At 42.8% G+C, this 24,006-nt stretch overlaps 3 protein-coding genes across 3 annotated transcripts in view; 1 reads left to right on the forward strand and 2 right to left on the reverse strand.

Annotated features, from left to right (window-relative positions):
• The window catches only part of LOC133490153 (nipped-B-like protein A), a 38,297-nt gene extending 35,629 nt beyond the window's left edge, over positions 1-2,668 (reverse strand). Inside the window, exons 1-2 of the mRNA XM_061799836.1 lie at positions 2,529-2,668; positions 2,248-2,347 (exon numbers count right to left, since the gene is read on the reverse strand). The gene's annotated coding sequence lies outside the window, so the exon portion shown is untranslated. The remainder of the gene's footprint in view (positions 1-2,247; positions 2,348-2,528) is intronic.
• A 4,016-nt stretch (positions 2,669-6,684) lies between these two features.
• Positions 6,685-10,076, forward strand: mlana (melan-A). The gene is made up of 5 exons (XM_061800165.1): positions 6,685-6,825; positions 7,364-7,459; positions 8,852-8,948; positions 9,696-9,800; positions 9,876-10,076. Exons 2-5 carry the CDS (start codon positions 7,371-7,373, stop codon positions 9,942-9,944), a joined length of 360 nt encoding a protein of 119 aa, XP_061656149.1. The 5' UTR covers positions 6,685-6,825; positions 7,364-7,370; the 3' UTR covers positions 9,945-10,076.
• Positions 10,077-10,155: 79 nt separating this feature from the next.
• LOC133490279 (uncharacterized protein KIAA2026) lies at positions 10,156-23,379 on the reverse strand. Its single transcript, XM_061800164.1, is given in 11 exon segments — positions 10,156-12,313; positions 12,466-13,930; positions 13,932-14,263; positions 14,407-14,588; positions 14,694-14,809; positions 14,904-14,993; positions 15,129-15,193; positions 16,204-17,678; positions 18,374-18,574; positions 19,598-20,225; positions 23,179-23,379. Coding segments are annotated over 10 exon segments (6,144 nt in total). The 5' UTR covers positions 20,152-20,225; positions 23,179-23,379; the 3' UTR covers positions 10,156-10,649.
• Between the last annotated feature and the right edge of the window lie 627 nt (positions 23,380-24,006).

Below are 24,006 nucleotides of genomic sequence, written 5' to 3' on the forward strand. Positions count from 1 at the left end.
CTAACCAGCTACATTTCCAAAGTAATCTTCCCAACACTGATTGCTTGTCATGAATGGGGATTCAAATTGAGCATGTTATACAGGATGTCTGGAAAGTCACTGTGCACATACATAATACTGTACATCTGTACCTCTTGTATATAGACACATATTGCATATTTAAAGACACTATATGTTTCTAGAGCAGTGATTCCCAAACAAGGTGCTGTGGCACACTTGTCCAAGAATTATTATTTATTAATTACAAATACATCTTCCTTCATCTATCTATGCCAGCAACGCACAGTTACAGGGAGAACAATGCTCATCCTTCACATGGCAAACGGTACAGTACACCTGTGTGTCCACCTGTTGCCATTCATACAACAGAATATGTCATGACTACCTGCGAGCATATCAGCTTTGTGATCAACTATAAAGGCCCAGTAAGACAATTTGTCACTTCAGCATTCGGCAAAACATGCCTTTTACTTCCTTCCAGTTCAGGTCACTGGCAGAGACCTATGGCAGGAGACGGTGACAAAGCACCTGTAGAAATGTTAAATGTCCACAATGCCTTTGTTTCACACAAGTTGTCTTCAAGATGACAAAGATGACCAATATCCAACGTGCATCGCTTTTGCAGGGTGACATCTAAACCTTCTTCCAGGAAAATGGACAAAGGTTTTAAGATGTATGCTAGTACATGTGACTACGAAGGTATGGAATGTGTCTATTTGCTAACAATTGCTTAAAACATGGCGGCACGGTGGACGACTGGTTTGAGCGTCTGCCTCACAGTTCTGAAGACCGGGGTTCAATCCCGGCCTGTGTGGAGTTTGCATGTTCTCCCCGTGCCTGCGTGGGTTTTCTCGGGGCAATCCGGTTTCCTCCCACATCCCAAAAACATGCATGGTATGTTAATTGAAGTCTCTAAATTGCCCGTGGGTGTGATTGTGAGTACGGATGGTTGTTTGTTTGTATGTCCCCTGCGATTGGCTGGCAACCAGTTCCGGGTGTACCCCGCCTCCTGCCAGATGATAGCTGGGATCGGCTCCAGCACTCCCACGACCCTTGTGAGGATATGCGGCTCACAAAATGGATGGATGGATGCATGCTTAAAACATATGATACCGTGACCGCAAATGAGTAAATAATGTTAAGGTTGTATGTCTGTAGATAGATAACTGTTAGGATTTTCCTGCTTCTGATATTTTGTTGGTCTTAACAACAACTTATTAATATTTCTGTCCGAAGATACCAGCCATAAAGAAAGCAACATTTTTTTTTTTTTGTAAAATGGGCTCTGTTGCAGGTTGTGAAACACTGACATAGACACTATATACACCGACACTATAGTATACTATATGCATATAGACACCTGCGAACAGTAGTTAGCAACTCAGTGACAACTATAGGTCAGCAGATTTAAAAGTTGTTTGCAAAAATGTTTTGTGCGTGTGTGGTCTAACTCTGTAAGGACATAGCCCTAATTCAATCGTGTTTCAATATAGAATACAGGAGGTACATTTGTATTCTATATTGAAACGTGTGTTAATAAATAAATAAAAAACAGTGTGCACAGTGAATTTCCTAAAACCCTGTATTATGAGAGTATTGTTGTTTATTAATATTAATGTTATTGCTACGGTGTAATAGTGTGTGGAGGCCTTCCAGGCTAGCCTGCTTGGTAACTTCTATGTCTGACCCAGAAGGTCCTGCTCTCACAACCGTTTTCATCCTTCTATGTGCTCCTTTGAGCCCCCCTCCACAAAACACAAATTTAAACGACCTTAGTAGCGCGCGTATATTATGTTTATAAACGAGAAGTGAACGGAATTCTGCCTCTGTGTCTCGAGTTAGCTTAGCATGTCCGTGCTAACAACAAAACAAGAAAGGATGGCCAATTCACCAAACCTTGTCTCAATTCCTGCCTTTTGTTACGCCGTCACAGTCTGGCTTTTTATTTTCCGGGGGACGCTACGAGCCAACAATAGCGACACTACTTCACTTTAACGCCGCTTGTCAGTGTGTAATGACTTACTTATTTTGACTTAGCTGTCGTAGTTGACGTATAATAAGAGCAGCGCCTGTAAAAGTAAGTCGAGGGTTAGCCGGCTAGCGACAAACTGAAGATGTAGCTAGGCTAGCTGGCTACGTCTAGCCGTAAGTTGCATCGCATCCCCCCGGCGCCGGATCAAAACCAGCTAGCCGCCTTAGCCGCGCGTTTTCTCGGCCAGGCTAGGCTGGGTGTCTCGGGGTTTTCACCTCGCTTGCTCGGCGGTGGCCTTCAACGTCGCATCTCCACCTCCTCACAAAACCTGGGTCTCTCTTGCCAGAAGGAGGAAGCGTAACCCCGACTCGACCGCTACGGAGGCAACGTTGAGGGGGTACAAAAGCACAAAATCAACGTCCGGGAGCTTCCCCACGTCTGGCCGAGCCGGAGAGCGATCGTCCAAAGGGCCGCCCGGTGTACACGATGAGGCGGCCTCGGCGGGGTGGCGATGGAGCCCGTGTATGTGTTTGAATTTAAATCTGGCCGTATTTACCTCAGGATGTGATGAGAAAGAAGTGGCTCCGGTGGTGGAGAAGGAGAAGGAGGAGGAGGAGGTGGTGGTGGTGGTGGAGGGGGAGGAGCAGTAGGCCTGGCAGCAGCAGCAGCAGCAGCAGCAGTAGGATGAGCAGCTGGAGAGGAGACTCTAGCTCCCTCTCCGTCCCGCCGTCCGAACAGCTCCTCCGGGAGGGGTGGTGGGGTGGTGGGACGCTGGGACAACCGACAGCACCCCCCCCCCCCCCCCCCCCTCCCACCACACACACACACACACACACACACACCCCATCACTCACCACCAACACAACTGCCCAGAGAGGATGGATGGATGGATAGATAGATAGATAGATGGATAGATAGATGGATAGATGGATAGATGGATAGATGGATAGATAGATGAATAGATGGATAGATAGATAGATAGATAGATAGATAGATAGATAGATAGATAGATAGATAGATAGATAGATAGATAGATAGAGTCAGGTCCATAAATATCAGGACGTCGACACAGTTCTCATCTTTTTGGCGCAAAACACCACCACAATGGGTTTGAAATGAAACTAACCAGATGTGGTTTCACTGCAGACTTTCCACCCAGTTTTTAAAAGACTAAAAGTAATGGGGCAAATTAACTACCATAAATCAGACATTTACATTTTTTAATACTTGGTTGCAAATCCTTTGCAGTCAATTACAGTCTGAAGTCGGGAACAAATAAACATCACCAGACGCTGGATTGCATCGCTGGTGATGCTTTGCCAATCGACTTCGACTACAAAAAAATATTTAGTTGTTCAACCCCGACTGTGCACCAGTGAACAAAGCAGGATCCAGAAAGACATGGATGAGAGAGTTTGGTGTGGATGAATTTGACTGGAAAACATATAGTCCTGACCTCAATCTGATAGAATTAGGTTATTAGGAATTAGAGCTGAATTAGAGCCAGCCCTTCTTGTCCAAGATCAGAGTGTGACCTCACGAATGCACTTCTGGAAGAATTGTAAAATAAATACATAAATAAATGCAAAATCTGAAGCTGTTATAGCTACAAAGTCATATTAAACCCTATGTTTTAGAAATAAGATGTCACTTAAATTCATATGTGAGTCAAGGCAGGTGAGGGAATGCTTTTGGCAACATTGTGTCTCTTTTGATGGGACAACACTGAAGGACTGAGACTTTGCTACAATGTTAAGTAGTCAGTGTACAGCTAATATGACAGTGGAAATTTACTGTGCCCTCAAAATACTTAAACACATACCCATAAATGTCAAAACCACTGGCAATAAAAGTGAGTACACAACCTGTGGTGAAAAGGTACAAATTGTGTCAAAACTGTCAATACTATTATTGCTACAGTTATTTACCAGCACTGGCTTAACCATGTTGGGTATGGGATTCACCAGAGTTTCCACTGGAGTTGCCATTGGAATCCTCTTCAACTCATCCATGACATCACAGAGCTGCTGGATGTTAAGAGATCTTGCACTGCCCCACCTTCCATTTGAGGGGGCCCATCAGATGCTCGATCAGGTTTAGGTCTGGAGTCATGTTGACCTACACCTGTCGCCAAACATTTTGTTTATTACATGCACGTAACACCAAAGAGAGACGCTGCAGAGTGGAAACATTTGGAGCAGCAGTTAAGATGCACTGTTTAAGTATGTATAAAATAATATAAACTCATGTTTGATAGACACATGGTATTGATTCAATACCTTAACATAACGTAGAAGTGCATCGTACCAAGGGGCCTCGCTATTTCTGGTGACCTTATGTATCTGTAAAAATGCACATCGGCACAAACTTAATGCTAAAAATAAATTCGAATTTGTCAAATCGAGCACATTTATAACTATATTAATGCTAAATATAAATCTAAAAAACGTACCTCTCAACCTGTCTTTCTATCAGTCTATCTATCAAATATGCCTTAGGCAACCATGCTATTAGGTTAGCTTTGTCTTTATTCCGCTACCTATCTACCTTTCTGCACCCATCTATCAATCAAGTTCCATATTTCTATCATTGCTGCTGTGTTTTCCCTCAGCGTCCACTCGATGGGGCTGTCGAGTGCTTCCGGGTGGTGACGTCAGCAACGATGCGTCACTTTAGTGAAAGACAAAAGTCCAATGAGAACCGGTAGTTCTCGCCGGGTGCGGTGGCGCGCGCCTGTAATCCAAGCTGCTGGGAGGCTGAGGCTGGCGGATCGTTTGAGCTCAGGAGTTCTGAGCTGCATCGGACTATGTCGATCGGGTGTCCGCACTAAGTTCGGTATCGATATGGTGCTCCTGGGGGAGCTCGGGACCACCAGGTCGCCTAAGGAGGGGTGCACCGGCCCAGGTCGGAAACGGAGCAGGTCAAAGCCCCCGTGCCGCTCAGTAGTGGGATCGCGCCTGTGAATAGACGCTGTAGTGCAGCCTGAGCAATACAGCGGGACCCGGTCTCTTTTTCACACATCCTTAACAAAATAAGTTACATTTGTTTGACTACGATTTTTTTTTGGAACGTTTTGAGTCAGTCATGCCTCGACTTTATGGTGTTCTTCACATTAAAACATTGGTACAGCAGCAACTCCTACTGGATGAAAGTAGAACTGCATCGGGCAGCAAACCAACTTTAAATTTGTTGCTGTTGTTCGTCAAACACATTTTTAGTGTATCGGAGACATAAAAAATAACGTCAAAAATCATTGATTTATCATCAATGATAAATAAAAAGTTTCTTAAGATTTAAAACAAATAATAATAATAATTTTATGTATGGAAACTTATGGCCCACAAAAACAAAACAGAAAGTTACCATTAAAGAACTATATTTTTATGAGTGGAAACCTATGGCCCATCATGTATGAATAGGAAAAAAAATCATTACACTGTAGTATAGTTTTATTTCCCATGTATGGAAACTCACAGTACACCCAAAATAGTTTTTATTTAAAAAATAGTTACATTTTTTTTTTGTGTGTGATATGATGCAAATTTGTTGGTCTTTTTAATCAAATGCATCTTTTTCTGGCCCACCAATATGAAAATAAATATTTTATCATTTAGATTGTTTTTTAAATTTGTCCTAAGTATGGGAATTAAACCTTTACCTCACCCTGTATGAATGGTGGGATGAAAAATTATCTCTACATATGGAAACATATGGCCTACCCTGTGTATAAAGTGTTTAAGTCAGGGTTTCCGAAACTTTGCATCAGGAGTTGCAATGGCTTGCAGGTACTCTTGATAATTACTTTGTGGACTGTATATGTTCATGTGACTGCAATACATTTCTTGAAGTAATGGAACCTAAAGTAGCTTTTTAGTAATAGACACCAATGAAGACCATAAAAAAAAATCTATATTTTATTTTCTAGATTTCAATTTATCTTTGGAGTTAAATCTCACCTATATCCATTCAATTGCATGGACTGTACTTCAGTTGGAAAGTGCGGTACTAGTATATTACATATACATATATTATAACGTTATATATTACCTCTCCTCTGTCAAGAACAACTAATATTTGCGCCGTACTGACGAGCTGAGAGGAGTTAAACCACTGAATGAATAATATGTCTGTCTTATAATGCTCCCAGGTGGCCACGGTGGGCACACCAGAAAGAGCAGCAAAATGGCCATTCAATTGATACAGTGTGACAAAAACTGTTTTAACTCTCTTTAATTCTACAAAAATATTTCATTACTGTGTGTTTGTAAGAAGTACAATATTTTGGAGTGCTATTTTTGTCACACATAACCATTTTTTCTTTTTGGGGGGAAGGCTGGAACGGATTAATGGCATTTCCATTCACTTCTATGGGAAAATATGAATATTTCGAGTTACAAGCATGTTCACTGAACAAATCACGCTCGTATCCCAAGGCACCAGTGTATATAAGCACAGTGCTAGTATTATTGTATTTGAATGTTGGTTATTATGGTAGTATTTGGAGTATAAAGTATTTTTTTAGGTGGTACTAAAAAGTTTGATAACCACTGCACTAACAAAATAACAAAGATAAAAAGCCACCAGCTGACTGCTGCTCAGTCTCACGAGTGGATAATCGTGTTGCGTTTACGTCCGCGGGGGTTTCACGGTGATTACGCCGCTTCAATGGCTTTATCCACGAGCCTGTAACCCGTGACCGTCATGAGGATTTTTACAGCCCTTTCCCCCAGTTTTCTTAAAAGGTAAAAGGAATCTGGGCGGGTGCAACAAGCAATAAGACGGGGGAGCGCCGAGGTGCCTGACTCTGTAAACCCGGCAAGAAGAGGTCGTCTGCAACTGAATTATCCGATTTGGTAAGATGCTGTTTGTCTTTTGTGTGTGTTGACTGTTACAACCGTGACTGAATAGAGTTACATGTATCTGTCTACATATAATTATTTCTACTTGTCAACTTTTTAATTTTGTTAACGTCATTTGATGCCTGTTATATTGTGACACTTATCTACTGACCCCTTGTGCACAATATTAGGTACAGTAGGTAGGCCTACACAATCTTAAAATCTGTATCACCAGTTATCGCTTCAGGAAGATTATATGCGGATTTGCCCTAGACTTTTAGCTAAATACAATTTGACAATTAGTTCTCATAATGTTAGAAACAGCTTTCGGTACAATGCAGTGCAGTGCTGAACGATAATAATAAACACATTGTTCAATTAAGAAGTAGAATTCTGGAAAAGTATTGCATTGGAAGTGATGAAATGCACACAGGTATTGTCTAGACATAGGTAATAAATGACTAACCTGATGTGGCTATGTGCTACGTTGTACTCATTTGAGCAATTTAAATATTGTGGAGATGAAGTGATTTGTTTCCGTCTGTCGCCACAGTTATTTAATGCGTTGCAACAACACAGACGGGATGCCTCGAGGAGACTTCAACATCTACTTTGCCAGCAGTCGACGTGGATTTGTCAGAGCTGAGGAGTACGTCCAACTTAATCCAAGCATTTTGCTTCTCTGCGGACTTTAAAATCATAATTCGCTGGCATTTTACCAAGTTACATTAGTGTGCCCTGAGAGATTGTCAAGTGTGCTGTGGGGAATTATCAAATTTCACTTAACTGCTCTGAAAATTATTATTCCTTTACTACAAATAATGTATCTTTGTTCATCTATCTATGCCGGTGACATATAGTGACAGGCATACCAATTAAATGCTATTCCACTACATGGCAGAAGGCACAATTAAGTAATTGTTTCCCCAACCTTAATTGAACCAAGGTGCATATTTTACATTGGAAAAATGTCACGAAAAGGATACATACACCCAATAGGGGTTTCTAGCATGTGATATATATGAGACCACACAAGGCGTACAGTATGTACAGTATTTGCTTGGGGGAGGCGGCATCGTGACACAAAATAAAAATGATACGTACAATGGCTTTTTATTGTACGCTGTTTCTAAGGGGAATTTGTGCCCCCCAGATATAATACAAGGACATCATAGAGTGCACAATTTTGCAACAAGGAAGGCCAGAAGACAACACTTTTAATAATTTAATGACGATAATTTGAAATATTGAAATAATTTATCTAATCCTGAACTTAAAAGAAAGCACGCACGTTGAGAAACATAGCCAAAATTATTACGTTTTATTTGCATTTTGCATATTCAAGATTTTTTATTTTTTTACGTTTGCTACCTTAATTCTAATTCTTCTTTGCTGTCCTCTTATTTGTTTATAATTCAAACCATTTTAAATATAAAGACGACTCCAGTGTTTTTCATTGGTGTGTGTGTGTGTGTAGGGGGGGGGGGTCTCTCGGACAGGGTGCCTTTCAAGCCAAGACTGCCACTGCATAGACTGAAATGATGATGATCTCACCTCAGCACAAGTGTACCGGTACTTTCTGCCACAAAGTAGAAGAGCATTTAATTGTTCTGCCTGTCATTATATCTCACTGGCATAGACAGATGACCAAAGATACACTATTCGTTATAAACTAAATCATAGGTTTTGGGCCAATTATGTAAAATTGGATCATTTCACTGACTCAAGATGCGTATTCACCTGTTGCCATTCATACAACAGAATAATAGCATTGTGATCAACTAAACAGACCCAGATTTCACACAGAGTAAGCACATCTGTGAGTAAATTAAGTCAAGAACACTGCTTCGGTATATCTACTTTTTGTGACATTTTTTTTGGGTGGTGTGCCACAAGATTTTTTGGAATCTAAACTATGTGCCTTGGCTCAATAGAGGTTAGGAAACACCGCTGGAGATCCATACAAATATGTGGAAAAGTGTGTTTTTCTCTCACCATTACGGGTCTTAGTGATGTTATTACATGTGTGTGTACTGTACAGGGCAGTGGGTGTTGTGCTGCTGTTAATCATCCTTGCCGCTCTTGTTCTGCTGGGCTGCTGGTACTTTAAGAGGAGGGGCGGCTACAAAAAAATCAGGGTGAGACTGTCATCATAATGAAGCAAAAACCTTCTCATGTGCTCCGATGTAAGAATTACTCTTAGAAATGTAACATTTTTCCCAACCACAGATTTGCCTTCGGAAAGTCGTAACAATGTAAGAGGGCATAGATGGGCGAACGAACAGCATTAATGTTGCGGTGTTATAACCCTTTAAGCAACAGATACTTGAACACAAAAGTTAGAGCAACACGTTAACAGATAACAACAATACTCACAGGCATATATCCCCTATCCTCTTATAAATAAAACAAACAAAAAAACATACTGCTGCTCACTGAGAAGCTGTGACTGGCTCCATATATCATATGGTGCACACAGAAGGAGCAGCACAATTTCCATTCATTTGAAGAAAAAAAAATTATCTGGCAAAAACAGTTTCTTAACCTTCTATTTCATTTTACAATCTTATAGAGTGCTATTTTTCTTATTAAAAAACAACACAAAAAATGTGTTGTGTTTGGGGAGGCTGGAATTGATGAATAGCATTTCCATTCATTTCATGGGGCAAGATGATTTGAGATATGAGTGTTTCGAGTTACGAGCATTTAATCGAACAATTGAAACTGGTATCGCAACGCACCACTATACTCAAGAACCCCGTTCCCCCTAAATGTCTCCCACTGCTCCAAAGCATAAATGTGTGCAATGTAAGTGAAAAAGTTTCAGATAGGGAAGGTGTACCTAATTTGAGCGTCCTGTGAATCATCTTAATTCCCTTATGCAGAACACCAGGTCTGGGTCACCGACCCACACGGCAGGCCAGTACTCTGAGAGACCTTCTGCAGAAAACAAGATGGCGCTCACAGACTTTAGCAGCCTGCGATCTGTGGTGAGGTTCAGTCAGTTAAATGCTAAATGTGACGTTTCATATACATTACACACTGCTTGTCATTGACTTCTCCAGATGCCAAATGCCCCTCCAGCCTATGAAAAGCTCTCCTCAGGTCCACTGCCTCCTCCCTACTCACCTTAAAAACAGGACACAAGAGGACAGACACCCAGACAAGAAGGAAACCGAAGCACAAGTTCATCTGACGCCACCATCAATGTACCTTAGCTGTTAATGCATCCATTAAACAATTTTGTGTGGCTAATATTTACACAATGTACTATGTGGTTTCAACCAATGATGAAAAACACTACAATGCGTCTTTGTACAGTGAAGAAACCCAAAAACTAAATCCTCACAGATGCACTGTTTATTTCCACACTTTGACCTCCATATTTGTTCCACAAACCTAGCAAAGAGTTGCCAAATCAGTATGGTAGAAAATAAATACAAAGTGACTAAAAAACATTTTACATGGGCTCAAACATGTAGTACAAATCCAACAAGAGGTATTTTTACATTTCCTACAATGTAAAACGTAGTTTTTCAAACTCTTATGAACAAACGGACAGAAATGTTATCTTCCATGAAACATTTAAAGTAGTAGCAAGTTGTACCAATGAACCTTATCAAACAGTTGGCTTTTAAAGCACTAATTACAATAAAAGATGAACTCCATTTAACCTCCATTCCCTTCAGTTGTCATTACTGGCCATGAAGTCCAAAACACAGATCTTTCATTAACCTCAGTAGTTATCAAACGAGAAAAAAAACAGTCTGACCCTACTTTTCTTCATAGCTGCAGAGCAGACTTAGTAACAAGTGCATAAATATTTCAGACTCGTGGTCTCAGTTATTTGGTTGACTTGGTGTCGGCTGGTGACGCCAAGTTCTGCTGGAAGTGTTGGGGGTGAGAATCAAAGCTGTCTTTTTAGGGTACATGTTCGGCTCGGCTGCTTTGGCCTGGCACTGGACCGAGCTCAAAATGGCACCATCGGGACTGATGAGCAGCTTATTTGCTACACTGTTAGCCATACCTAAGGGGGATTTCTGCAAGGAAATCTTAACCAGGGCCTGATTGGTCAGGGCGATGGACTGGTGGATGGGGTTTGTGGTCAACAGTGTGATTGGTTGAAATGTGGCGGGGGGTGGAGATAAGGTAACCGCACATGACGTTTCCAAAGCGTCTGTGGTGCTTTCGATTGGTGTAACTGTTGATGTTGGTAGGTTCTGGATTCTTGGCGCTGATGAGCCTGCGAACACTTCGTGAATGACTGACGGTGCCTGCTTAGACACTGAGGTGATGCCAAGGCCCAGATGCGTAATAGAGGACGCTGTAACTCTAGATGTAGCGGGCGGCTGTATGCAGGAGTCCCCGGTCGTTGCTAAAACCTCTGGGAGGGAGTGGCGAGGAGCGATCAGGCTGGGCAAAGATGATAAAGGAGCAGGCAATCGGGGCAAAACTGATGCATTCACAGGTGAAATAGTAGTGGAACACTCAGCACGAGGCGGCATAAGTGCAGAACCAAGACTGAGGCCTCCGGTTACGACTGAGGAAATGTGAGCTGCTTGTTTGGCTAACTGAGGGGGGGTGTTGAGCACAGAGTCACAAACCTGTGAGCTCGGAGTAGATACAAGACTCACATTAGGGGGCAATAGTGATGAGCCCTGGACGTTTGTTGGACCAACGGCAGGTGCGCACACTGCAAAAGGGGAATTCACGAGTGGGACACCAGGTAACCCTGCTTGGGACTTGGGTAAAATTGGTCCTTGAGGGATTATTGAACCTTGACTCAGTCCTTGCAAAGACGCTGCCGTTCCAATAGTGCTAGCGCTGACATTAGGCACTTTTTGTGGAGAAGGGCTAGAGATGATGAGCACATGGCTACCTGGACCCAACCCCTGGGGAGGAACTACAACACAGGTATTATTAAGAAATATTTGTGTGCCAGCGACAAGGTGTTTTGAGGTGTTGATGACTATCCTCTGCTGAGAATTGTTAGCCCCAATGGCAGGGCTCATACATTGTGTACTGTTGGTGGTTGCTGAGAAGATATGGGATTGTGTTTTATTTAGAGCGTTTTGAAATGGTGATATCATTGGGGTAGTTTCTTTAGCCAGCACATGTGAGGATTGATGGGCAAGGGTGGCCATAGAGGATGGGTTTGGGTTGCCCTGTGCAGAAGAGGTTTCCCGAGAGCGGCTGGTCAATACACTTGTGGGCAGACTTCCTGCAGGATGAGTAGCAGTAGTAGATATGAAAGACCCTAATTGGGAGGCTATTGTGAAAGAATGGGGTTGAGAGGTTCTGGACAGAGTGGCATTGGCAACAAGCTGGCTAAGACAGCTCGTGACAGTATTTGACTTTGTGAATGGGGCTAATTGGGTCGTGGTTGCAGGAGAATGTCTTGTCTCTGAGACAGATACTGGTGTGCTTGTGGAAGTGCAACGTGATAGGGCACCAATGGTCTGTCCAATGGTTGTTGTCATCCCTGACAACTGGATCTGAAGACCTGCACACACAAGATTGAAAATTACTAATAAAGTAAGAAATTGCCCTCTTCTCTTCATATTCAGAATCCACATCATGGATGATCTGTTACTGTACATTTCACAGTCAGCAGACATAGTGGAAACCGATAGACGCTACGTAAATCAAACCCACCTGTTGGAAGGCTGATGTTCTTTCCCTTGGACAGCACATTTGAGTCAACACCTGGGCTTAATCCCATCTTCAGAGATGGACTTGATAATGATGTAGTTAGCTGTTGTCCATTAACCGCTGATGTCATGGCCTGCTTTGGAACACTTCCTGCTGAAGTACAGGACGTTGTTGCAGAGGTTTCGTTGATGACCATGACTCTTGAACCAAGAGGCAGATTTGTAAAAGATGTCTCTTTTGGAATAGCTACAGTAGAAGCACAGGAGGAGGAGGGAGTAACCAGGATAAATTTCGTAACTTTGTGTTGCTCCTCTGTGCTGGGCCGCTTCAAACCAGGCTGACCAACAACCTCGGCTCGTGCATTTCCATCAACAGTACTATTTACACCCAGAGAACGTTTCGGTAATGTCTGCGCAGGGTTGTAAATGTTTCTTGCAACTGTAGAACCATCTGATTTGTGGGATCCTGGAACTGAGGCAGCAGGTGTTCCCAAAGTCGAATTTCTTAGCTCTGTAGGATTTGTGGTGGCAGAGGACTTTAATACTGAAGGAATCTGCTTCTGAGGTTGTGCTATAGAGACACTGGCTACTGTTGGGGTGGGACAAGGATTCTTTTTAAAAGGGAGAGAAGAGGGCTCTGTACTTTTGGACAAAAGGAAGGCTTTAAACTGAGGTGAAATGGTGATGATAGGACTGGTGGACAATCCATCCACTGCATTCTGGACTTTGACAATGCCTGTGTTGCCTCCTCTTGTCGTCACGAGGATGGACTGTGAATCACGTATGCATATTGTCTTAAGTTCCTGCTTATGGTCTGGAAGTTTAGGGGGCATAGTAGAGGCGAAAGTGGTTGTGGATATGATGGATGAAGGATTTGGATGAATAGTCTGTGAAGTGCTTGATTGGGAATGTTGTGTAACCTGGAACCCGGGTGTGCTTTCGGTCCTGTGCTGTTGACAAGGTGGGGAAGAAAGGGAAGGGATCTTCACTGTCGGGGCATCCTTCAGCAGAGCTACTTGCGGAACATTGTCAGGAATGGTGAAGCCAGCCACACTGGTGGACAAGTGCATGGGTGCCTTTGACTGTTGCTCCTCAGCTTTGTGAATGACATGTTTGGAGGGCAGAATCACCACCTGCTGCATGACCTTCTCCTGTCTGCTGTAGTCCTGACCAGATTGCACCGACATCTTGGCCGAATTGTGCCTCTCTGGAACATTAGTTCCCACTTGGAGAGGATTCTGCAATAAAGTCTGGTTTTGTTTTGCCCAATCTGTTGTTAGAGGAGCTGCTGCCACTTTGACCATTCCTGTTTGTCTAATTGCACATTTCCCTTGTGTCTGTAGTGAGTTCTGTAGCGAAGTGGATTGAGCAGTTTGTGGTTTTGCGTTCCCCGCTGCAGACGTAGGCGCGGAGCTTGAACATCCCTTGCTTTGTCTATCTGTGTTGTTAAACCCTGAGTAATCAACGGGGCCGCTTCATTAAGGTCACTTTGTTGCCAACACTCTTAGCAAGCAGGGTGGGAATGGGCGTGTACCCTTTGGGCAGTCCAGAGGTGGGGTGGGCGACACAAAATTTGGATGTCGATGAATAGTGGACTGGCTTTCCCGCAGCCCCGTCGGTGTTTGATTTTATCATTTCACATTTAGACTTTGGACCATTGTTCTGGACGAAAGTGGTGTTACCGCTGTCAGCCTGAACTATTGACACTTGTTCATCAGTTTCTGGATGTTTTTGGTGGTTGGTGATTACAAAGGTTGGTGACCTCTCGCCACTAGATTCAGCTTCAATGTCCCCGCTGCTTGCTAAAACAATTCAAAGATTGTAAAAATTAGGGGCACTCTTCAATAAAACAATTATGCAAGAAGTTTATTTAAATGCTCGTACTGATAATGTACAATAGACTATCAAATACGTTGCACAACAGATCCAATGCTAAAAACATTACCTCCGGTCCAAAGACCTCTGGGAACCACGTGTTCTCGTTCGTCTTCTGATCCTTGTTGGCAAAAAAACAAAGACATATCTTCATCTTCGTCTGATGACGATGATGACACACATTCCTCTCGCACAAAGTTATTGTACTCTGGATGCCTCTTGAAATCATCAAACTCCTTCTTCAATCGAAGCCTGGAGCGGAGGAATGGGTGTTGGGAAAGGAGTAAGATGTTTGATGCTAAACCAAGGCCAAAACACTGGACTGAATAATTTTATTGATATAGTCATTCATTGTACCTGTTTCTATGGTAGGCTCTCACAAGTTTTGGTTCCCAGGGTGACAGCTCATTCAGTAGTCTGATTAGAGTGCTATGGAGATCTTTCACAGCTTCTTTACTTAAGTACCATCGATCCTGTCAGGTGAAAAGCAAACAAGAAAAAAATGGCTCGATCTCTCGATTATTTTCCTCACATAAAGCATGAACTACATAGGACTTGGTCACCTACCAACTTCTTTTTTGTGCTCTCCAGGTCGTCAAGCTCATCCTCTGTTTTGCTGATAAGTTCTCGCAACTCTTGCAGACTGGTACAAATCAACTGCGGAGGAAAATTAAGAAAGATAAAAAAAATAATACAGTTACATGCACATTAGTGCATCTGACAGTATACTACTACACTTTCTACAAACGTAGCTAAACTTCAGAAAGAAAGTCATTTATTGTGTTTGACTACCTTAAAAGACGGCTCAACGGAAGGCTCATCTTTTATTTTCTTTGCAGCTTGAACCTTTTTTCGTCCTAAAGTGAAATCAGACAAGTCAAGAACCTTCAAATTTTTCTACAGTGCATAAAGTAGTTGGGCTTAGTAGCACCAGTATCGTAGACTCACATAGCAATTGCAAATATTAGATTTTTGAAAGTTATGGGTGGTTCTCAGTTTACAACGTAGCTCCGCTCCAGTTCATAGTCATCTAGGAATAGGACTGAGGGATATCATCTCAGATTTCTGATTTTGGTTTTTTTCCCCCTTAGCTTATTGGCGGCACAGTGGACGACTGGTTAGAGTGTCTGCCTCACCGTTCTGAGGACCGAGGTTGTGTGGAGTTTGCATGTTCTCCCCGTGCCGGCGTTAAAATGGATGGATGGATGGATATTTCTCTTAACAAATGAGCTTTAAAACAGTTTTGTTCCAGTATTGTAAGTATTTTAACGCCACATCGTCACCATTTCTCTCACGCTCTTTTTTTTCCCCATGTAGAGTTGTACAGGTGAGGCAAGGCGACCTTGGCAAAATATTTGCAGTTTGGAAGCACATACCTCAAGTCAAAACTTTTCAAGGTAAATCACATAAATGGGCATGTCTTTGGCAATGTTCAGTGTGTTTGACTCCATGATTGCCTTTTAGCGGGCGTTTTTCTTGTCATATAGAAAACAACGTAAAAATTATTCTGCTCGTGTTGTCCGTTTCTTAGCAGAAATTAAAGTTGTAGTCACTTCATTAAAGATAATCGCTAGAGGGTTTGGAAAAGTCGCTTACTTGGCAACACTGACTGTGCTTTTTTTTGTAAACTAGCTCCTCTGTTCACAGCTGTTAGTGCAAAATCAGCAATAGCAAGTACACACTTTGAGAACTGAGAACTAATGAATCTGCTATGAATAGATATGATCCAGAGCGATGAACTCAAATTAATCGATAAAAATCGTTTAATCCCCTAGCCGTATCTCCTACCATACATATCTAATTTTTATAGAGGTCAAATGGTAACAAAACTGAACAGGTCTTATGTGAACAACAATTCTTTCCTTACCTTCTTGATGTTTTTTCCTTTTATATTTCCTCTGGATGGTTGCGGTAATTCCCTGTAATGATGATTCAGCTGCCTGAATGTTTTCCACCTGCCGCGATTGCCCCGTGCCTCGCTTTTTCTTGCATTTCTTTTTTTTAAACCACATTCTGCCGGTGACCTTGTCTTCGTCGCTGGAGTTTTGCGCACAGTGAGTAGACGGGCAGCTACAGCCTCGACGCACTGATTTGACAGTTCTGCCACATTCCAAACAGGGAGCTATTTGGTGGTGTCCCGTGTTCAGGTTTACTCCCTCCATTTTGATGCCCGAAAGTTTGCTTGTTGAGTATGTGTTGTCCGCATAACGAGCGGGTGACCTGCCCGTGTACGTGTGTTCCCCTACATTCAGACAAGGACCATGAGTCTCTACTTTAATGGGATGCCCCGAGCACAAGGACAGGTCCTCTTCTATTGTCGTGCATTGATAGTCTAAATCTGCAGTTTCTTGTTTTACGCATCCTCTTGAGACAAAGGAGCTAGTGCGACACTTTCGGCTTAACTCATCACTGGAGTTTACATCCGACGACCCTGACTCGCACCTCTCTTCTTCTTTCATGATGGGCCAAAACCTTTCTTCATGTTGTTCCTGTCCATCCCCGTTTTCCCTCGTAAAATACTCCAATGTCTTCCCCAAATCACCAGAGGTATCACCAACGTGAGTGGCACTTCCAGGATATCCCTCCTCGTCCTTCAGTACGTCAAAATCTTCAGTGTGTTTTTCAACCCGTCTCACCAACGCTGAAGGGAAAGGAAAAGCAGGCGGTGTGCTGGGACTCTGGCAGTAGATTCTCAAGTCTGCCCCACAGAAATGGGGGAAATGTATGTAGGCGTTATCTTTGCTGTCATAGCCCAAAATAGACTCCCTGCATTCGTGTATGGGCTGGGCCAGCACAGCATCCTGAACGTCCTTCTGTGTCTCATATACGTGGTCACACAAGCCCTTGAGAAGCCACACTCGCTGGTGGAAGCGCAGCGAGTGGAACGGCTTCTCCTCCAAGGGACTCGCCTCGCCCAGGTTGAGGAAAAAGTGGTGACAAAGTCCAAGTTGTTGGGCCCGGGCTGGCTGATTGCGGGCGCCGCCGACACTCCGGTACCAGCCCTTGACGCACAACCTGAGCTCCGCCTCCCAGCGGCGGTACGGCAGAGCAGGCCGGCGGTGCAAGGTGGCCCGCCGCTGCCACGGGGACAGGAGGGATGACATTATCTTGGACAGGAGGCTGCTGCAGCGTGGCATCAGCAGGCAGCGCTCCAGCTCAAAGAAGACAATCTCAGGAAGGTTGAGCACTGTCTGGGCCAGACACAGGAAGTGGCCGATGGCAGGGAGTTCCCACAGAGTGTCTATGGTTTGGGGGGACGCCTGCGACAGCAAAGTCTGCTCCCACTCCTCCACCGCCTTGGCCGACATTTCTTCCGCTTCTTTTTTCTCTAGCTCACGTTGCCTGAAAAATAACAATGGCTTATTGACGTCTACAGTCCACACACATGAAAACATAGAGATACATGCACATAGACCAATGATCCCCAACCACTTTGCTGTAGGATATTATCCCAAAATTATTTATTTAGTACAAATAAAGTATCTTTGTTCATCTATGCTAGCAATGTATAGTACTAGGCAGAACCAAGAATCGTGTAAAGTACATTGAGTTACCTTTTGTATGAAATACACCATATAAATAAATTTGCTTTGTGTTCAACTCAACAGGCCCAGAGCCCTATACAGTAGTGCCTTGAGAAAAGAGTTCAATTAATTATGTAACCACACACGTAATTCAAAATACTTGTATCCCAAATCATGTGTCCCCAATAAAATGAATGGAATTGCCATTAATCTGTTCCAGCCCCTTGACGCCCCCAAAAGTGTTTTTTTTAATAAGGAAAAACAGCACTCTATAATATTGTACTTTATAAAACATAGACGAGGCTAATAATATAATTAAATAGTTGAGAGAAAAGACAATAGTGTTGGGTCTATGGAGTTCAAGTGAAACCAATAAATATTTTGTTATCTGCCTTTTTTCAAAATGTGACTGTGAGCGAACCCTCCTGCACTTCTGTTACGTAACAGTGGGGCTGTTACATAACATGTAAAATAATAACAGAGTAATAATAAATGTAGCAGAAATTTGCTTACTTCTTTTCTTCCTTGGCCCTCTGTTGCTCTTCCATTCTGAGGGCCTGCACCATGACCGACTCATGCCCACCTACAGTGATAGTCGCCAGGTTTCGAGATGACAATCGCCTCCTTGTCGAGGTTCCCCCCTGGGCTCGCTCATCCTCTGCGCCAAAACGCCCTTTGGAGGTCATTGCCAATGTGGTCTTCTCACGAAGAGTCCTCATTGGACAAATGGAGACAGGGGAGATCACACTTACATAACCACTCAAAAAAATCAGAACCTAGTATACATTGATTATGAACGTATGTTTTAACGACGAGATTGATTGGCTCCATTGACAATTTATTATAATGTTCCATTTGCACTCTTTGAGTCATTTTTAGGGCAAGTAACAATTTTTGAAACGCCACAGAAATTTTGATGAGTCAACTTTGAGAACCCCTTGGAATTTTGGCCCGTACAAGCTTCTTGGTGGATATATTTTTACTGAAAACTGTCAGCCAATCGGCGAAGGGGTTCCCCGAGCAGCAAACAAAACGAAAGGGTCCAGGATAGTGATTCTGAAAGTGTGGGAAAGGTGCCACTAGTGTTTCACGGGCTTCCTCTAATGGTACGTGAAGAATCACCGAATTAAATACTAACGAAATCAAATACATTTAAAACATGTACAGTCAAACATATTAGAATGAATGAAAATAATCAACCAATGTGTATTTTTACTCACCATGTGTATGTATTTGCTCTGCTAAGTGGCTATTAAAAAGCTCAAGCTAACAAATGACAGTGGTCTCCTTTATTGGTTGACAATTGGTATTTTTACCTGTTGTGAAGCGGTGACGCTCACACTTGTGGGATATTTTTCAAAACCAAAAATCACCTGTAAGCCTATTTCTAAGGTTAATGTTGAACAATGACTTTTTAATTATCTTAACGTTTGTGGCATATTAACTGTTCAAACTAATAATATAGGCAATTATAGTTTTTTTTTTTTTGGGGGGGGGGGGGGGGGCAATTCCATTGTTTTTCTTTTCACTGTAGGGCTCTGCCCCTTCTGTACATATATCACAAAGGATACTTTATCTTTAGTCGGTCACTCTTTGTACCTTTCGTTTTCGTTTCGTTGCCACTCAAAATAGCGATCCAGACATTTATATGCATCATCTTGAGATGTTTACCACCCAGTTTTCTCCAGTGTCAACCCCACAAGCACCATACAGTGTGCAGTGAAATGATTTGTGTACCTGGACAGTAGTGTGAGCTTTTGTTCTAACATAATCTCCAGCTTTTGAGCCTGTTTGGAGAGCCAATGGTCCACACCGTGGTAGCGGTAGCAGTTCTCCAACATCAGCCTGAAGTCAGCCACAAACTCTGTTATGCTCTGATACTCCTGGCCAACAAATTTCTCCTCCATCCTCTGCAAGCACATGGACTGCTTGAGCCGAGCCTGACCCGGAGCGCAGATACCACCGACACCGCACTGTGCCTCCTGATGGCCGACAGCGTGAAGGAACAGGCTGGCGACTGCCTTGTGCTTGTCCAGGAGAAAGCTGGAGAAGATTCTATAGGCTTGCTGGACCTCGTGGTTCATGCTCTCCTCAAAGTTGGTGGTGATGCAGACTTCTGGGAGCGAGATGTCACTGTTGGAGAAGTCAGACATGCCTTCGTTGCTGGTCGGCAGGTGCTCCCCTGGAGCAACAGAGGCGCCATTGTTGAGAACATCCTCGGACGTGTCAAGGTCCATGTCATCAGTACCGGTCCTTGTCCATGCAGAACCCGAAGACAAGATCCCGGACATGGCCTAATACTTATGGGTGAGAGCCTACAGGGAGGTCACAGCTGTCAATCATACTGCTGCTGTGATGGGGAATCCTAGAATGACACAAAATGAGAGATTGTTAGTTGATAGGTGAACATGCTCAAGACCGTAAAGCTGATTGTGGACGAGGGTAGCAAATGGGTACAAAATTTCCAGCAAATTCAGAAGGTTTTCAGTAAACTTCCATGGGAAGTTGAGCTAGGGAATTTTGGAAATAATAAGCATAAATAACATTTTACTTTATCATAAAAAGACATCTATGCAAAATAATACAATTAAAAAGTGGGGCATTTCAACAGATGTATTTGTAAGTTTAGTTGTACCTCCACTTACGAGTGACTCAACTTATGAGTTTTTCGAGACGGGAGCGTTTTCTTGGCCAAATTTTTGTTTTGAGTTCAGATCAAAACATTTAGTCATGAGCGCTACACTGTATAGTGTTATTTTTTTCTTAATAGCACATCACACAAAAAAAAGTGTTGGTGTTTTTTGTGGGCCTTGAACTGATTAATGGCATTTCCATTCATTTCAATGGGGTAAGAGGATTTTAAATATGTTTTGAGTTATAAACTTGGCCACAGACAGAATTAAACTCAAGGCAAGGCACCACTGAAAAACTTTCCTAAACAAAAAATTCTCCCTCCAAAAAACATCATGTAAAATACAAATAAGCAAAAACCATCTTCCTCAAAGCTTTACAAGCCTAGCCTCTGCATTACTGCAAAGCCCTTTCAGTAATGGTGTTGTGCTAAAATATATTTTCCTCAAATAGATGTTTCATATTAACAGCCTACCTACTAGCCTTCAGTTTGGTAAATTTGTAGTTTATTTCCATTAATTCCCTTGTAAAGTTTACAACTTTGAACATTTCTGGAATTTTGCAACCCTATTGTGGAATTGAGGAAACATTTTTCGCCACAGCTGCCCCTAAACTGCCCCGTGTCAACCATTAAGACCTTCAAGTTCCTGGGAACTTAAATTTCTTAGGACCTGAAGTTGGAGGCCAACATCAAGTCCATCTTCAAAAAGGCCCAGCAGAGAATGTACGTGCTTCCTCCAGCTGCCGGGAAAGCATGGCCTGCCGTGGTGGCTTTTTTTGAGGCAGTTCTATACAGCAGTCATTGACTTCGTCCTGTGTTCAGTCATCAGAGTAAGTGAGTAGTGGTAGTGCTAGGACAGAGAAGGTGGAACAGAGACAAGGTTCCCCTATTGTGTGACCTGGCACTACATTGTAGGTCCTGATCCGCTGTCATCTGCGATGCTATACTTCAGAAGACGTATCTCTCAGAATGCTGAAAGAAGCAAGTACAACTTGCTAATTACCGGCCCTGTTTTTCCATCCCTTTTTCATACAGCTGTTCTGGGTCACGGAGTATTGTCATTGCTCCAGTCGGTCATGTTGCAACGCTGGCTGTGGTAGTTTGGTTTTGCGGAGCACCGGGTCCCAGGCGAGCTGATACGACACGTGTTACCAAATCTGACTACAAGCACAGAGGCGACCAGCCTAAAACCCAGGCAGAGACATTGAAGGACTTGGCCTGCATCTCCGCACCAGTGGTTGTCAGCCTGTGACGGTGGAACAGAGACTGGGTTCCCCTTTTGTGAGACCTGGCACAAGACTGTAGGGCCAGGTCAGTCAGGACCTCCTCTTACCAAACCCACTGACTACATACCTTACTCTGTTCAGGGTAACGGGTGAGCTGGAGCCTATCCCAACTGACTTCAGGTCAATCTCTGGGCACAGTCTTCACATACTTTGCCAATAATAATGACTGCCATGTAGGGGGATTTAATGCCCCGTGCCTATCATTCCATTTCAGCACGTTGTCATTTTGAGTCGTGACACAATTAATCTTTCAAACCTCATGTGCTAGCTCACAGCTGACATTTCTACATTTCAACTACCCGGCCCAACTTTTTTGTTTTTTGGGGGTTTATTTCGACTTGAGCGATCTTGCGGTTAGCAGGTAGCTGGCTAGCTTAGAAAGTAAACAAAACTTTCTTCTGCTCTCAACCTGGAGATACAATTCACATTAAGCACACAGACGCGTTAATCACGACAACGTACCTTAACGTTTAAAACGTTGCTCCAAAATCCCACAGCAAGTCTACTTCTCCTCGTTTTTATTTATTTTTTTATTTTTGAAAAAGCGGTCATCTTACTATAGCTAGCTACTCGCTATTGTCCACCGGACTCGGCCTGCAGTTGCTCCGCTCGGTCTCCATGGTCGCATCGTAATTCCTTTAAACGCCGTTCGGGCAAAAACTCAAGATAGGAGGAAAGACGGCTCACGTCAGACTAGTGATGTCAGTGACGACGAACCGACGGCTAATGCTAAAGCTAACGCGGCGTTGTTAGCCGGGCGAACGCTCAAAGGAGAGTCCCGACAAGAAGACGGCATTTCATTCGGACTAGCCATGGGGGCTAACTGACTCGGGGGGCGGGGGGAAGCTTTGGAAGTTTACAGCGAGGGGTTGACAGAAACGCAACTTATGGAAAGACATGTTCTCCCGTATGAGGGTTATAACCGGTCATGCTTTATTTTAGTGACGTCAAAAGCATCGAGACAATTCGAGTCACTCGCCATTTATATCACCGACGGAGCTTCTCGGCCACTGTACTTTTGGAAACAAATTAACACCTTTATTTTGGTTAAATACCGACGAAGGCAACATTAGCGCTTAAACTTGAATACTTGAATAACTGATGACATTAAAGAGATTGCACACGAGGTTAAATGTCAAAGTCGAGCCACAAGCCTCTATTTCCGATCGCTAGATGTCGCAAAAGGCTTATGGACGTCACCCGTTAGTTAAACTTTCTGAGCTATTCTTCCCCGAATGAGATAACCCCTAAACAGAACGGTTGCTTGAACAATACAACCCTCGACATCCGACAATGATCACCACTCCTCCAAAATTCTCACTAACACAATAATGTAATATATTATCACCAGAGGTTAGCATAACTCTGGATAGTTAGCACAATGCTATATGCTTACTTACCTGGTTTGGGGTAAAACCTTGCCACTTGCGCTGTGATAGCTCTCATTTAGAGTAGTTCCTGCAAATTGTGTGTCAATCTCGCCCCAAACATGACATGGCAATAAACTCTGCACAAAATTCTAATTTGTGGCCACAAAATAGCTAGCTCGTCTGCTTTGACCTTACTGTTCCTGGAGTAAAAACTGCTCAATTTCCTGAAAAAATTCCTAATGATGGATATTAATGCAGCATCCTTCATTCGTATTTAGTGCGCACGTCATACCAATTTCGTGGCCCCAAAGTAATATTTTCTGGCCACGATTTAGTATTTCATGAATAAAAGTTGCCAGTTTTCTGGAAAATAAAGTCGTAATGTGTAACAATATGAGGTACTTGTCATCGAGAAATAACGAATAACAAATTACTGTTACTGCACTGTAGATTGACTAGACTATACATATATTTTTTAGGTATCTTTTTCAGATTATTCATTTCTATGGTTTCACAGTCATAAACCATAAATGGCCCAGCGACCAAAAATTAGTTTGACAAGGGTATACTGTGTAAAATTGACCGTAAATGTATTCTTCGCTTGTGTACTTAAGTACATTTTAGAGTCTGTGCTTTTTTATTTTTACTTTAGTAAATTATTTAAATCAGTTCTTCTATTTTTACTTTCTACTTCCAGTTCTTTTTTTGTCACCTAATGTAATAGAGTACAAATACTTTATTACTGTACTTAAGTAGAATTTCCATGGATCTGACACAACACAGTGCACTATGGTTCCAAAATAAAATGTATACTCTCCTCCGATACATTTCCCCTGACCATCTTTGTTAACTCATTAC

This window comes from Phyllopteryx taeniolatus, chromosome 15, assembly GCF_024500385.1.
Source record: "Phyllopteryx taeniolatus isolate TA_2022b chromosome 15, UOR_Ptae_1.2, whole genome shotgun sequence".
NCBI classification, from domain to species: Eukaryota; Metazoa; Chordata; class Actinopteri; order Syngnathiformes; family Syngnathidae; genus Phyllopteryx; species Phyllopteryx taeniolatus.

Coding starts and splice junctions, on each gene's coding strand:
- mlana (XM_061800165.1), top strand. CDS start 7,371: ATGCGTTGCAACAACACAGACGGGATGCCTCGAGGAGACTTCAACATC. Junction 7,460..8,851: donor GGATTTGTCAGAGCTGAGGA/GTACGTCCAACT, acceptor TGTACTGTACAG/GGCAGTGGGTGTTGTGCTGC. Junction 8,949..9,695: donor GCGGCTACAAAAAAATCAGG/GTGAGACTGTCA, acceptor TCCCTTATGCAG/AACACCAGGTCTGGGTCACC.